The sequence below is a fragment of the Scleropages formosus genome, chromosome 8 (genome assembly GCF_900964775.1).
Source record: "Scleropages formosus chromosome 8, fSclFor1.1, whole genome shotgun sequence".
In the NCBI taxonomy this organism is placed as follows: Eukaryota; Metazoa; Chordata; class Actinopteri; order Osteoglossiformes; family Osteoglossidae; genus Scleropages; species Scleropages formosus.
The window spans coordinates 20,900,890-20,915,850 of NC_041813.1; the positions used below are offsets into that span (position 1 = coordinate 20,900,890).

The 14,961-nt window shown below is 46.3% G+C and overlaps 1 protein-coding gene across 3 annotated transcripts; it reads left to right on the forward strand.

Annotated features, from left to right (window-relative positions):
- The first annotated feature begins 1,419 nt into the window (after positions 1-1,419).
- LOC108937353 (vascular endothelial growth factor A-A-like) lies at positions 1,420-14,531 on the forward strand. 3 transcript variants are annotated; one of them, XM_018757229.2, is made up of 9 exons: positions 1,420-1,900; positions 5,284-5,994; positions 6,095-6,196; positions 7,852-7,894; positions 8,099-8,295; positions 9,913-9,989; positions 10,084-10,116; positions 12,177-12,308; positions 13,589-14,531. In XM_018757229.2, the coding sequence occupies exons 3-9, from the start codon at positions 6,134-6,136 to the stop codon at positions 13,608-13,610; spliced, it is 567 nt and encodes a 188-aa protein (XP_018612745.1). In that variant the 5' UTR covers positions 1,420-1,900; positions 5,284-5,994; positions 6,095-6,133; the 3' UTR covers positions 13,611-14,531. The 3 variants fall into 3 exon arrangements, with proteins under 3 accessions (XP_018612745.1, XP_018612746.1, XP_018612747.1); XM_018757231.2 differs by lacking the exon at positions 5,284-5,994 and having other exon boundaries at positions 1,783-1,900; XM_018757230.2 differs by lacking the exon at positions 12,177-12,308 and having other exon boundaries at positions 5,284-6,196.
- The last annotated feature ends 430 nt before the right edge of the window (positions 14,532-14,961 follow it).

Below are 14,961 nucleotides of genomic sequence, written 5' to 3' on the forward strand. Positions count from 1 at the left end.
GGTGGTGGAGGGCGACGTAGCGGATCTGGGACCGGGGTGACCGCCGGTGGGGTGGGGGTGGGGGTGGGGGGTCTGATCTCCCGTGTTTGTTGCTTCACGTGGGTCTCTGCTGTTTTCTGAAAATGTTAAGAAAATAAATCCCGAGCATTATTTGTATGTCCCTCTAAATGTTTGTGAGTTCCTCTCAGGATACCTATTACAGCTGGTAAATGAAGACCCCACGTCCCCAGGGACCCACTGGCAAAGGGACCGTGAAATTCTGCTCCGTCTTGGTAGGACTCGCCGCACTGTCAAGGGCAGCATGAATGTGCATCTGCTGCACAGATGCCGCCATCAGCTGTTTCAGCCTATAATGTGTCAACTGTCCGCTTTATTTAAGCGAATAGTTTTTTTTTAATGTTCGTTGTGAGTTTTATAATATAGTTTAAATTCTATCTGCGCGCTTGAGCTGAATTCATGTCGGCTACGGCACGAGTTACATTCGACTATGACCCGAGTTACATGTCGGTGAAACCCTCGGAGCGGCGAGCACCCGCACAGCAGATGTTTGTGCTTCTATACACAAGCGTAGTAAAAAACACAAACATGCCGAACAAAAAGTCACACAAATCAAAAGCAGGACTTGCATAAATGAAAACAATTAAAAGGAACGCACATGCACAACGTCACGTGCAGCAGAGCTTTCGCAGTGGGCCGCGAAGGCCTTCGCCAAAGAACGGAGAGTCGAATGTTTACTCGAGCTGTCTTCTCGTCCAGCGTAGACGGCTGAGAAATGAACCGTGCTGTGGCGTTTAAGCAAGGATGTAAAGACTGCAGGTGTGTGCGCAAGTAAACACAGATATGCACGAGAGCATAAATTAGATAGTGAATCCATGTATATAGTATGATGGTGTGTGTGTGGTGTAGTGGGAATGTCATCTACTGACTTTCGGAGATTCACCGAGTTTGAGTGCGACGCTCACTGTGAAAAAAGTGTAAGGCAGCAGAAAGGAAAGCGTAACGTTCTTGTAATTCACGCCCGAGATACACTCATTCGGGTTATGGGAGCTGGACTCTAAGAGGAGTTGCATTTAATTCCCCTGCTTCGACTTACAAGGCATTTCTTCATATTCACGAGGACCGAGTTAAAATTTTAGAGCACTTTCCGATAGCCGAGCGGCGGGAGACCAGAGCCACCATGAGGTCGTCTTCTCGGTTCTACTTTGGCTCATGCCGCGTTGAGTTCTCAACCTCCATTAGTCCCCGTTTACAACCGTCACCTGTTACGATCTGGGTGATGGTGGTCCCGTTTAGACTGTCCAAACCATGTCTGCGTGTTGAGCGAACGTCAGTTCGTTTGCGTGGTTTTCGCCCATTTCTTCCGTCTTGCAAGGACGGAGGAGCCGTCGCCTGATGTTACGAGCAAATGACCGGGTCAATCCCCAGGGAATGCGCTCCTGTTTTGTGTTTAAAGAGCCAAACTCCTATGCAGTAGTAGTTTGGGAAAGGCGAGTTGTGCCTGTTATCCGTCGATATAACTGTGTCCGCGTTAATGGGATTTGCTGATGTTTAAGCGTAAACGGATGCCAATCTTGGGGCTCGGGAAAAGAACACATTTTTACCGTTTTTTACCATTGAAAGTAAAGGCAGCCAAAGTTTGACCCTGCGGCACTGCTACGGGGAGAGCACTTACTCGTTTTCCTAATCTTTTAAATCCTAAGCGCTCTCCTTCTTAACCTTTCCCCATCTCCCGTTTGTCTCTGCGTCGGTTCCCAGGCTCGACTTTGTCTGAGGACGCACACGTTATCATCCTAGCTTCCTGGGATGTGGAGTCCAGACAACATATTTCCCGAGGAAGTATGTGAAAAGTCTTCGAAGGGGTTCAGAGGACAGCCAGGGGCAACTCCATCAGCAGGACAGGGTAAATCCCCAGGGAACATGCCCCCGGTTTTGTGTCCAAAGAGCCAAACTCATATGATTTTTTCAGCGCTGCGGTGCTTTTCATCACGATCGGTTTATTTATTTATTTTTTTTTAAATAAATACAAGACGGTGCCACCACCATGTTGCCAGCAGTAGTTAAAATATTGTGGAACTAACTGTCTCAGTAGTTCCACACAGATATTTGTTTGTACAATGAAAAAGAAATCTTTCCTTGATCTAATTGTTCAATGTTAGGGATAAATTATTAGTCCATGCACGCAAGCTGCTTGGAAACAACTGCAAAAACCAGAGTTCAATGGGAGCTACCACCCCGAAGCCAATAACTTGACTTATATGAAATATAACCACAAATAAAAAGGAACCCTGGTATTTTTATTGAAATTAATGTTCAGTGCCATATTCAACCACTGATTGAAAATTTTCCTACCGCTAAGAAGAAAGAAAGGAGTGACAACTGTTTTCGCAGCGCCCCCTGAGGGTTAAAATGTACCAAACTATTGCATCCTTTGAATTGAGAAAAATTTGCAGTAGATTGCAGTTTTGATCTTCTGTGAAAAGTAAGGAAATTTTAACTATGTTAGACAACTTGAGAATGTTTTATATGGGTTCAAGTATGAATAAATGCATTGAATTTACTGGTGGTTGGTAAAAAAAAAAAAAATAAAATAAAATAAAATCATGTCACCGATGTATGCCTCTTGGGAGCGATAGCCTATTTATGGGTACACTCAATAAGCGAAAAGCCCAGTTCTTGTGCGGGCCACACAGTCACGGTCATGGTTAGCAACACACCAGCATCCTTGTACTGTAAAACATGTACAGGCGCACAGATACACACACACACAGGCAACAGGCAGGGGTCTCCGCTTGGCAGGACAAGGGGGAAAAAAGGGAGCCAGAGAGTCCAGAAACCATGGAAACGGAGTGGATTGCCCTGGGGGGTGTGGGAGAGCGCACTGACCCGTCCCTGGGCTGAGTGGAGGGCTCATGTTGGAGAGAATGGAGAAGAAGTAAACTTGCGCAGGGGTACAATACACCGGGGTGCGGGGGAAGGGGCGCCAGAATGCCCCATCTGCAGACAGTCTGTCCACGGAGGAAATAAAATAGGATGGGAACAGGGCCATCCCAGGGCACAAGAAGGCTGACGTATCACTGCTCTTCCACTTTGGGGAGATTAAGGGTATTTATTTAATTTCAAGATTGATTTCATTCGCGAAGGTCATGGAAAAGGAAGCACACTGAAGGAACTATGTGCAAGGTGACCAACCTGAACCCAGGAGTTCATGAACTCTGCTGCTCCGGTGGAACTCAGTCTTCAGCAGGTTCTCAACTAACTAGTAAAGAGCAGAGTCACCCTTTGGCTTTTGAACAGATTGAGCTTCGGAATTTAAAAGCTCAATGATTTGAGATCTAATGATTGGAGAGGCCGTGGGGACCGCTGACCTCCTCCTGGTCTTCATGTTTATTCCTGTCTAGTAGTGCATAATCGCCTTGCGATGCAAAAACATCGGGCAGCTGGCAGCATAGCAGTTTGGACCCAAAAGCTGCAGATTCAACCTTCACTTCCAGTTGCAGTACCCTTGAGCATGGTACTTACCGTAAATTATCCAGCTGTATAAATGGGTAAATAACTGTAAATAGATTAACAGTGCAAGTTTCTTTGGAGAAAAGCATCAGTTAAATGACTGAATGTAACATTGTGAGGAAACGGAGCTTGTGCTACAGGGTGCACCTGGAGACCTAAAATGATTTTGCATTTCTTGTCATTTCTATGAAAATACACAGCAATCACCTGAACATGTAACTCCTTTATAATTTCAGTAATTTCAGATCCCTCGCTGCCTTTAACAGCTGGTCACAGGCAAGGTGGATTGAGGCAAGCTTTGACAATTTATCACTCGTGATATTTTTTTCCACTCCTCAGTGGACCAGCCTTTGTGCACATTACTCAAGGTTATGTGTTTTTTTGTGCATTTGGCCTTGGATACAAGCCGGTTCCCAATGGCAGCCCTGTCATAAATAACAGCTCCGCGAAGGTTTCAATGCAGAGTTTTCTTGGTCACACGTGTGACAATCCAGTTCCTTAGTAATTCCCAGCGTGGAGTATAACGATACTGCACATCCTTCTTTAACCTGAAATCATCGTTCCACCTTTATAAAGCCAATTTTGCATATGTTCTCATGTTTTCTAAACTGTCCCCCTTCAGGGTGACTATAATGGCGACTGGCCCGTGTAACCAGCTTCACAACAGTTTGCCATTTTTGACAGTGACAAACCCCCAAATAAGAGTGCAATTGCTCTCTGCTGTTCTTTGTTCAGCGGGCGCAAACCCACATCCCCTTTTTGTTCACATCTCCTTGGTACAAAACTGCATGGCTTCTTTCTGTTTAATTTGTGTTTGATAAGAGATAGATTTTTGACTGAAAAAAGACAAACTTTTTTTTAAAGATATCTATTAGAAATATTGATGAGATAATTGCTAAAAAAAAAAAAAAAAAAATCTGTAGTCGTACAGAACGATGTCGGTCAGAAATTTTAACACCTCACAGTTAATTCAAGAAAAATTGCGCACAGAGTAACCTGCAACAAATCGAGCAATTTTTAATCATGAATCGTCATGTTAATCATTAATCATCATTAATCATTAATTTAAATTAATGGGCAAAAAATGTGAAAAGCTGGTGCCGACATGGTACACAAGAGCTGAGGCTGTTATTATTTACTTTCATAATAAAAGTGATTGGGCCCTTTATCCAGTATATATGTGTGTGTGTGTGTGTTGGATAAAATACATTATCAGGTTATCATAAAAGCCATTGATCTCCCTGCAGCGTTACTCAGCGACTGCCACTCCTGTCCCACCCGTGTACGTGACCAAGAGAGCGGCGTCTCCCGACAGATCGGAAATGAATCGATGGATGTTACTCTATGTTATGCGATGATGCAGCGCTGCCCCCCCGAACCCCCCCAGCCCCCCCCCCATTAAAGAACGTCGAGCCGATGTCTACGTGGTCTCTGAGCAATTTCAAGGACCCTTTATATATCACATGAAGAACCGGGGTGTTTAACCATCTGGACACACACCTCGCTTTACGAAGACGGACGCGTGCTGAAGAGTGGTACTATTTAGTTGTAGCGCCAAAACAATCTTCAAATTGCGGGATGATTTCAAATGCGTATCGCACGTCGTCTTTTTAATTTTTACGCTAGCAACACAGCAGCGTGATCTCCGTGCAACGGATGGCGTAGCTGCTCAGCCGCCGTAAGAGCAACACAATATCGTTAAAAAGCGAGAAGTGTCCCGCGACGTAGTAATATTCTCTCTTTTTTTTTTTTGGTCCCCCCTTGGATGCCGACAAGCTCACACGTGAGGAGGTTTCAAGCGCAGAACGTCTAAAGGCTCGACACAACGGCGCGCGGGGAGCGCATAGCCACGCCCCCCCGAGCGAGCGGCCCGTGCGTGTTTGGCCAATCAGAGCGCCCCACCAATCAGCGGCGAGCGCCGTCTTCCATGCAGGACTGGTGAAGCCGCTCGGACGAAAAGCGAAGAGAAGGAGACGGCGAACAAAACCGTGCGACTGCGTGTCTGAGCGCAACATCGGCGAGCAAAACAAGCGCTATAGGAATGAAGAAAACGTGGGCGGTGTTCAGCGCCTTTCCGATAGGATTCTCCGCATGAGTCGGCTGCGGCGCGTCGTTGCGTTTGCCTCATTTCCACTGCTCGTCCGTATGACTGCCGCTGCTTGAAGCCTTCAAAGTTACACTGCGAAGTGTGAAACAAGGGCTTCCCCTCCCCTGTCCTTGACGAAGGGGCGCCCTGCTATCCTATCGCCTGTGGGATTCTTACTCTGCCCCGTGGATTTAACCCTCCTGGGTCGGAAGACTGTTTTGACACAAGGGCCGAGCGAAGGAACGTGCTGCTCCGCGTCGCCGCGTTTTGGAGTCCGCGCGCGAGCAAAAAGTTAGCAGAAGTTATTTCGCAGAGAAGCGCGCGCGCGCGCGCGCGCACTCTCTCTCAGGTGACCCGACTGACTCCCGCGGCGCGGCCGAAATCATGGGATTCGTGCCGCTGTAAGGCGCTCCCGGGGAACCACGTCTGTGTTAAGTTTTTGTTTTTTTTTTTTTAAATTTTTTCTATTAAATTTATTTCCACGCGTCTTTTTTGACACAGATTCTTAGCGCAGCAGCAGGACTGTGTGGAGTAACGACCATGAACTTTGTTGTGAATTTGGTGCGCTTGGTGCTGGCGGCGCTTCAAGTGTGTGCTCTTCAGGTAGGTTCGGCTCTGTGTGTGTGTGTGTGAGAGAGAGAGAGATCGAGAACACCGATCACTGTCCCTGTCTGGGAGCTCAGCGTCCTTGTCCACCCGGGAGGTCATTTCTGATTTCTCGTGCGTGCTCTTAAGAACGCCACTTGCACGAGCGCGACTCTTTGCAGTTGCCCCGACGGGGGGGGGGAGGCGAGGCACCACTCTCGTGCTCATCCGTTGTCTATCTGCATTATGTGTTACGATTATCCATACTGTTTATTTTAATAACGCGGAGTTCACCCGGGCGATCACGCGGGCCTGCGCGTTCGCTCATGTTACGGCGCTAATTTAAAGGTACAGAACTCTTGTTTGGGTCCCCCCCCCCTTTAGGTTTCACTAATACATGGAACTTCTTCAATTTGAATACACACATTCTCTGCATGATTTGGCCTTGCATTCTGGCTTGTGGTTTCTAATAGCAGTATCCTATGGTAGACAGTGATACTGCTGCTGCTAATGACTGCTAATAACATTAATCAATGATTAGTAGTAATAACCGCTATCATGTCTTGTATACAAAGAAAATATCGAAATTGTTACAAATAAGTCAGGTGTTACGCAAGGCTTTTATCACAAATTTGAATTTCTGACGTGTGCAATGAAATGAATACTGAATTATTAAGCAGTCGAATAAATCGAGAAGCTGATGTAACACGTTCTTTTCGGTCCTCTCGCCTTTTTTTTTTCCGGTATTCCGGCGTCGCGTGGTGAGATCGGACGGCGCGTGACGTAAAGAGGGCGACGCGCGAGTCACCGGCTTTGACGTCGTGTGACATGTTACGGAGTGACACACCGCCGGCCTTTCTATTTTTTTGGTAGCGTATGAAAATGCGCGTAATCGCCAATTTAAAATGATTTAATTAAAATTTTCCCTTCTCCAAGAATAAATGAAAATGAGTTCAAATGGCAGTTGCGACTTTTATTTTTGTTACGCTCATTTCTGATTCTGTATACTAACTAGTTACATTTTGCAATTTTGGAGTCAATTGGTTAGGGGGAAAAAGTGTCAAACTGTATCGGTTTGGCTTATTTATTGTGATTTCCTTTTGTTGCATTTTATACCGCGGCGGCGTCCGCGTGCCCCGGGGATTTTTGCTCGCCGTCATCATCATCATCAATGAATTGTGGGCGCGCTCGAGCGGCGCGCGCTCTTTTCTGATGCAACGTTCCCCAATTATTTCACACCTGCGCGACCATAATAATAACGTTTCATGTGCTGCACGCTATTAATCCCCTGGCTCGCAACACTAAACACACACTTGCGGTCTAAATGTGCGTGAGGATGAAAGTAACTTTATGGAACTAAAATAGTAATAATTAATCCCCCCCCCCTCCAAATCTTTCTAGAAACAAATAAAATACCCGCGAAAGATGGGCTTCTGGACGTTTCCAGTACACAATAATGTATAATTCTATACTTTAAAACAATAACTGGTAGTTTGGATGCCATCTTCTGGACCAATAAGATATACAGAGATTTTTTGAAACAAAAAGATATTTTCATGTCACGTGATTTGTAATGCAAAAAATGTGAGCTGTAATAATGGCAGGTGGTAATAAGAGTAATGAGCAGAATGAACTGACGTAATTGACGTGGATGTAACTGTTGTCTCCTACAGGCTGCTCACATACCCAAGGACAAGGAGAAGGGCAGCAACGATGGTACGTGTGGCCCGCCGTGGGCAGCGTGGGGGGCGCTTCCCTGGGCATTTCCTAGGATCCAGTTCATAAGCAGTTTGGCCAGTCTTCTGCCCCCTAGTGGATGTGAACTGCGGTACCACGGTGAATGATGCAGGACAGGAGTGCAGTGCCGGTGAAGACTTAACCCCCCCCCCCCCCCCGTTGTTTTTTCTTTTTCTCCTAAAGTGGTCCCCTTCATGGATGTCTACAACAAAAGCAGGTGTCGGCCTCGGGAGGTCCTGGTGGACATCTTCCACGAGTATCCCGAAGAGATAGAGCACACGTACATCCCATCCTGTGTGGTCCTCACGCGCTGCGGAGGGTGCTGCAACGACGACGCGCTCGAGTGCATCCCCACAGACACGTACAACACCACGCTGGAGGTGAGGCGTGATGCGGGACGCGGGTCTGGGGTCCGCTGGCACAGGCGACACCACGGAGAGAAAGGGATGGGCGGGTATGAAATAATAGGGCTCAGGGTCACGTTCCGCTGACTCGTCATCATGTATGACAATGTGTGTATAATAGTGTGAAGTAGTGGAATACAGTGGTGTAATATTACTAGGACGTGTCACTTAGGACGACCCAGACTTGCGATGGCTGTCCCATTAGCCTTATTATATGACTTTCGATTTCCAGCGTTTGGACGTAACGTGTAACGACGACCGCTCCATCTGCTGTATGCTAATATTGACTGGCCGCAATATCTGTTATTGTCTGGGTCTCGGTCAGTGTTTGGGTGTCTAGCGGTGACTTCACTTTGTTTACAAAACACTTCTTTTGCGACTTCCTTCATTCGTTATTATCATCGTTTGTGTCTGATTGTGTATTGTAGTTATAATGCACAACTCTGGTGTAAGCCCTTGAGGAAAAACTGCAAAAAAAAATGTGAAATTCAGTCAAGTGCTGTATTGCCTGTCTTATTCTCAATTATTATCAGCATGAATGTATTTAATTAGTAAAATGTAACAAAGTCCTGTTTGGGTCCAAAGGCAGTAGCTCTAACCACTACACATCCATGGGACAGCTGGTAGTATAGTGGTTAGAGCTACTGCCTTTGGATCCAAAGGTTGCCGGTTCGATCCCCACCTCCGGCCGTAGTACCCTTGAGCAGGGTACTTACCCTACATTGCTCCAGTAAAATTACCCAGCTGTAACCATGTAATAACTGTGATCTTAACATTGCAAGTCACTTTGCAGAAGAGTGTCAGCAAAATGAATAAATGTAAATACAACCAGCATTCGTGCATGTTACCTGACTTTTTGAGTTATGATGTGGACTAGAACACTTCTTACAAGGACCACCTGTGTGGTGTTTGGACTCGGCTTTTGTTTTCAGACGCCACAGTTAAATGAGTCAAAACAGAATAAAACGCATAACTGCAGCCATACATAATTGTTGTACATATTGTAGCATTTTTTTTTACTATTATTTTTGCTGTTCTCATCACCCAACCCGACCTAAGGTGTACCAGAGTAAGACTAGACTGAAGTTAGTTTCCTACCCTGTGTGGCCCTGTGGAAGAACCGGATGCCGTTCACACTCTTGTTTTTACCCGCCGGTGTTCGGTGGTCTGACGAGTGGGCAATTCTAAAGAGTCACCAGTTACGTTGCCAACGATTGGCAGCGACTGGTAGCTGGTTGTATGGTCTAGGGGCAGCAGGTGGCGTAGCGGTGGGAGCCGTACCCCACAACTTAAACAACCCGGGTTCGAATCCCACCTTCTGCTATAATGCCCTTGATCGAGGTACTTAACCTGAGTTGAGTAAATTACACTAGGTTGCATGAATGGGCAAATCGGTGTAAATTGCTTCGGGTAAAATTGTCACTAAATAAATCAGTGTTGATGGCCCGTAGACGAGCGAGCGTCGGTGGGTGGGGCGGAGCGGAGCTAATAATACTCCTGGTGTGGGTGTGGATTTTGTCTTTATTTTATTTCTTGGGTTCTATTTTGCAACGTGCGTCGCTCATCTGGCTCGTTGCCCCGTCGTCTCCCCAGGTTATACGAATCAAGCAGCGCGTCACGCAGCATAACTTCCTGCTGAGCTTCACGGAACACAGGAGGTGCGAGTGTAGGTAAGCGCCATGCCAGCGGACGCCGCGCGTCCCGCCGACTTGGGTCGCGCGCAGCGCACGACTAACGTTGGGTTTTCTGCCTTCTTCTTTCCAGACCAAAGAAAGATGTGAAAGAAAAGAAAGAAAAGTAAGTTGACAGCTTTGTTCCTTGGAAAAGGGTCTGATGCCGTGGGGGGGTGTGTGGGGCAGGGACGGTGTGAGGCAGGGGTGTATGTCCCCTGATGTCGCTTCACAGAGGTGCGAAGGGATCTGGTGTTTGAGATACTTCTCTGTAGGTGTGAGGATTTAGTGGAGGGATCTCAGCACCGGTGTATTGGCCCTGGTGTTGCAATTCCAGGCTCCTCGGTTTCGGGGAGGTGAACAATAAATTTATTCCCCGTTATCTGGTTCTAATTCGTTCCTTAAAACAAACCAAAAATTGTAAGTCCAGATAGTGAAATTATTTATTGTGTTATTTCTTTGGGGGAGTCTAATTTGTTCCGAGTCCGTCCCAGACTCGCCCTAAATGATGCCTGATATCATAAATTAAATTTGTATAACACGCTAAAATAGAGCGAATAAGAGTTAATAACATTATACGCGTAATAAATTGGAAAGAGACGCATTGGATAAACGGACCGCGAGCGAGACCGTAGAGTGCCCGAGCGCGGCCGAGAGTGCGGGTATCCACTTCCCACAATGCACTGCACCTCTCCTGTCACGCAGCCACTCGGCGCACTTTTCAAATACAGCCTCAGTTGTTCGCCCCACGTCGATATGTGGTATTAGTGCTTATCTACGGGATAATCCAGAAACTGGTTTCCGGAGATCTAATAATGCGGCGCTGGGTGTTTTTGCGTCATCTGAGGCGAGGGGCAAGACGCCAGTGCTTTCTGGAAATTACGTTACCCCGGTATATTTGTAAAGGCATTAAAGGGGTTTTGATTAAGAGCTTACTGACATGGAAGGAATCGATCATATGAATGACTTGAGTGCGAAAATCTCCCCGTTTCCATATTTCATGATTATTTGCTTTCCTGTTCAGCAAGCAATACATTCACTAACAAGCAACATCAAGCATTACAGTTTAATAACCAGGATGTGTTTTTACATCATAATGCCCATTATTTGTTTTGATTTTATTTATTTATTTATTTATTTATTTTTTTTGATTGGTGTTTTACCATATTGTAGCTTTTGGCCCAGTGCCTCTTGTCTGTGTTCACTTCTGGCCTTTGACACAACAGGACTTAAGAAGTTGTTGTTGAATCTATCTTTAATAAAGTTAAGGTTTTATACAATTGAATTTGAATATTGAGCGAAGTTGGGGGGACGGGCTGATGGTTCCAAATTCCATTGGTCAGTGTGTCTGAAGCATCTAATGGCAGGTGAACTCTTGTCACCTGTTGTGTTTTTTTTTTTTTTGTCTCAATGGAAAGTCATGTTCCATTTTTAATCCCCCTCCCCCTTTTTTTTTTTTTTTTTTTTTTTTTTTTGAAAAGAAATAGTGAGATGAAGGCATCCAAACCTTGTGCCATGTTGACCGGTGCTGTTCTGTCGCTTTGTGATGTGCTTGTCCCCTTGGCACCGTCACCCTTTTTTCGGAACTGCGGATAAAAGGCAGAAAACGCACCGGTGTCTACGGAACGGTGGCACTTTAAACGCTTAGTTTATTCATGACTGACTAGTTAACGAAGTTGCTGATGCTGATGACCAGAAGTCCTCGTCCTCCTTCCGTGCATCTGATGAGTTTATTGCATACCTGGAACTACCTCTATTTATCTTTTCATATTTCGTCCTGTTGAATAAATCCAGCCAGGAAGTGCATGTTTAAAGAATTTTTTTTTTTTTTCTTGGCTTTTGTGTTTGTAAAAGTGCTCCAGTTGGAAGCACAGTTCAGCTCAGCTCACCAGTGGACATGCATGTAGTTGGTTACATCTTGACTGTGTGTGTGTGTGTGTGTGTGCGCGCATGAGATGCCCCAGGAACACACTTTAGACGCGCTCTGTTCTAACACACGCTCTCCTGCACGCCTTTCCTCTGTGGTACTAACCCTGCTTCGTTGTAGCGGTGTGACGACTGCCCATGCGGACGCAGAGGGAGCTTTGCCCCCCCCCCCCTTCCCCCGACCGCAGATGCGAGCTCATCTCCTCCTCCTCTGCCGGAGAGCCCCCTTTGCTTAGACTTTTTTTTCCCCCCTTTTTGCAGCCACTGTCAGCCTTGCTCAGAGAGAAGAAAGCGCTTGTTTGTGCAGGACCCCCTCACCTGTCAGTGCTCCTGCAAACTCTCAGAGTTAGACTGCAAGTCCAGGCAGCTTGAGTTAAACCAAAGAACTTGCAGGTTTGTTCATGAGATACTCCTTTGAGCGACGGATCGATCTCTGAATGTCTTAGAGCCGGGACAGAACTCTAGTCAAAGTCGGCAAGGTGGCGCGCCGCGTCTCGTCCGTCATCGGGGCTTCTTCCTTGATACCAGCCCAAAATTCTGTGTGGTGGGGTGGGGTGGGGTGGGGGTTTCTCCTCTGGGAAATTAGCTGAAAATAGCTGCAAAAACCTTTTGATATCTCTCAGCATATCTTGTCATCTTTGACTGGAGTTCTTGTTTTTGAGGTGATTGCAAATAGAATCAAGTGCATGTTTCCTTCGGGCCTGCTGCGCCTGTGTGTGTGTTTTCAGAGTGAAAATCTGCGTTGTGCTTCGTCACGTACACATGATTTCTGTTGTATGTCTCTGGCTCTTGCTCCTGTCTCTGTGTTCGAAAATCAATATGTTTCACAGGTGTTTCTTCTTCTTCTGCGAGTGTGTGTCGGCATGTGTAGGCTTGTGTCTCCTTTTGCCTGGTGTGTCTTGGTATTTTATCCCTCGATTCGCCTAATGTGTATTCGTCTAAATAGTGTGGCTTCTTCTAGATGGATGGCAGTTGGTGTATTAGTGCTGTGATTTTTTTTGTCACCTTCCATGAATCTAAGGCAGTGGTCTTGTCTTTTGTGTGCTGGCTGTTTTCTGTATTTGGTTTTTGTCTTGTCTGTGCCAAGCCTCTTGATTTGTCTGCTGCTTTGTCTATTGACACCATGCTGCCCCCCCCCTTTTTTTTTTTTTTTTTTGTCTGCTGTAAACTTTTGTTTCCCAACACCGTGCCTCTTGGTTTTGTCTTTCGTTGTCTCTTAGCAGCCTGCCTCTCGTTTCCGCGCGTTTTGTCGGGTGCCTTGTTTCGCCTTTTGCGCCTTTGTGTGCGTGCCGCTGCGAGGTTTGTCTCGTGTAGCACCTACCGCCGGAGTCCTGCCACGCTGCCGCTAAAGCTGCTGCAACAGAAGCTGGGAAATGATGTGATCCTGTAGAGCACCGTGAAGTAGCACGTGTGGGGGGTGGGGGGGGTTTTCCTCTCTCCCCTCCCTCCTCCCTGTTGTTTGGATGGTCAAGTTGCGGTTCCAGAAGCATCACTAACCCACTCATTGTACCAGCAACAACGCTCGACTTCGGGTCGAGCGCCTGCACGTGTTGCGTCCCTGTGCAGCTGTCCTGCGGCCGTGTGGCGCTCTGCCGGGCGCTCGCGGCAGCGGGCACGTGCCTGAGCCCTTCACGTCCGTATCCTCATCTCTCTTCCTCTCGCTGTTGTTCCAGGTGCGACAAACCCAGGAGATGAGAGCAAGTGGGAAAGGACACTTAAATGAAGGAATCTTCTTTACGCAGCACTTTGAACATGGAATTTTAACCCGGAACTCCGCTCACACTCTTCATGGATGCATTCCCCGAACAGGCGACGGACAGACAACAGAAGAATGAAAATAATAATCCCGCTGTTTGCCATAACTGACCTGTTTATGTATTTATATGTGTTTATACATAAGTGTGTGTGTGTGTGTGTGTGTGTGTGTGTGTGTGTGTGTGTGTGTGTGTATACACATAAATTGGACAGTTTTCTCTTTCGTGAATGAGAAACAACAGATTGCTGCTATGGACGAAATGAGAAATGTACGTCGAGGACAAGCGCGCCAGTACAGTATGGTTCTTTCGAGATGTTTTCGGCGTTTGAGTCCACTGGATGCGCTGCGTATGCACGCGACCGAGGCTGAGGGAATCGGGCGCTCCGGGACCACGCGCGCACGAGAGGACCAGAGGAAGAGGAGCCTCGGGCTCCGGAACCGCGACCGACCGTACGACGTCGCTTAGCGAAACGCGTGGCCTCGCGCCGCGCTACGGTCCCCGGGCCTCGCCGTTTCCCGTTCTTGTAAAGGGATATTAACTGTAGGTACTTAACGAAACAACTGACAATAGTCTGCCGAGAAACTACGGCTTCTCGCCGACGAGAGTAGAAACCGCTAACGTTCATGTGCTTTTTAAATTATTGTTTTATTTTTTTGTTTTTCCAAAGAGCAGTGCACTTAATGTTCTAAAGAATACTTTATGACGATAGCTGTACATAAACGCCACCTATCTCTTTTTGTAGTACACTACATTTAATTTATAATTTTAGGCTATTTTCAATATACTGTGTATTTAATTTGATCTATTTATAATATGTTATTTTAATATTATTTTGCTTTATGTGTTGTGTACATCTTTGCCAATTTGACCCTGGAAAACAAAATAGTAAGACCTGCTTTTTTTTTTATAAAAAAAAGATAAGAAAACAAAAGCTCCGGAGTGTTTGTTTCGACTGAGCTTTTTGCTCGTGGGTTTCAGTTTCATGCGGTGAGTTTATTTGATTGTTTGCTAATAGCAGAATTCAGAAACAGCCAGAAGTATATTTTGGAACTTTTTTTTTTTTTGTATGCGGAATTTATTTTGTTACCAAAGTTTAATGTCCCACGTTGCCCTTGAGTGGGACCATTTGTCTCTCACGGTGATTCTCTACTCTGCTCAGTCTATTAATGAAATACAAAATATTGCTCTAATTGCAGCTGTTGTGGGAGGGTGGGACTTCAAGCTGATGGCAGTAACTCAAAACATTGAGAAGATTGCTGTGCAGTGATTGACATGCCCTTCCATTGGCC

Excerpts from the sequence above, each read along its gene's own strand:
- LOC108937353 (XM_018757229.2), top strand. The coding sequence starts at position 6,134 with ATGAACTTTGTTGTGAATTTGGTGCGCTTGGTGCTGGCGGCGCTTCAA. Across the intron at positions 6,197-7,851 it reads TTCAAGTGTGTGCTCTTCAG|GCTGCTCACATACCCAAGGA; the intron begins GTAGGTTCGGCT and ends TGTCTCCTACAG. Across the intron at positions 10,117-12,176 it reads GTGAAAGAAAAGAAAGAAAA|CCACTGTCAGCCTTGCTCAG; the intron begins GTAAGTTGACAG and ends CCCTTTTTGCAG.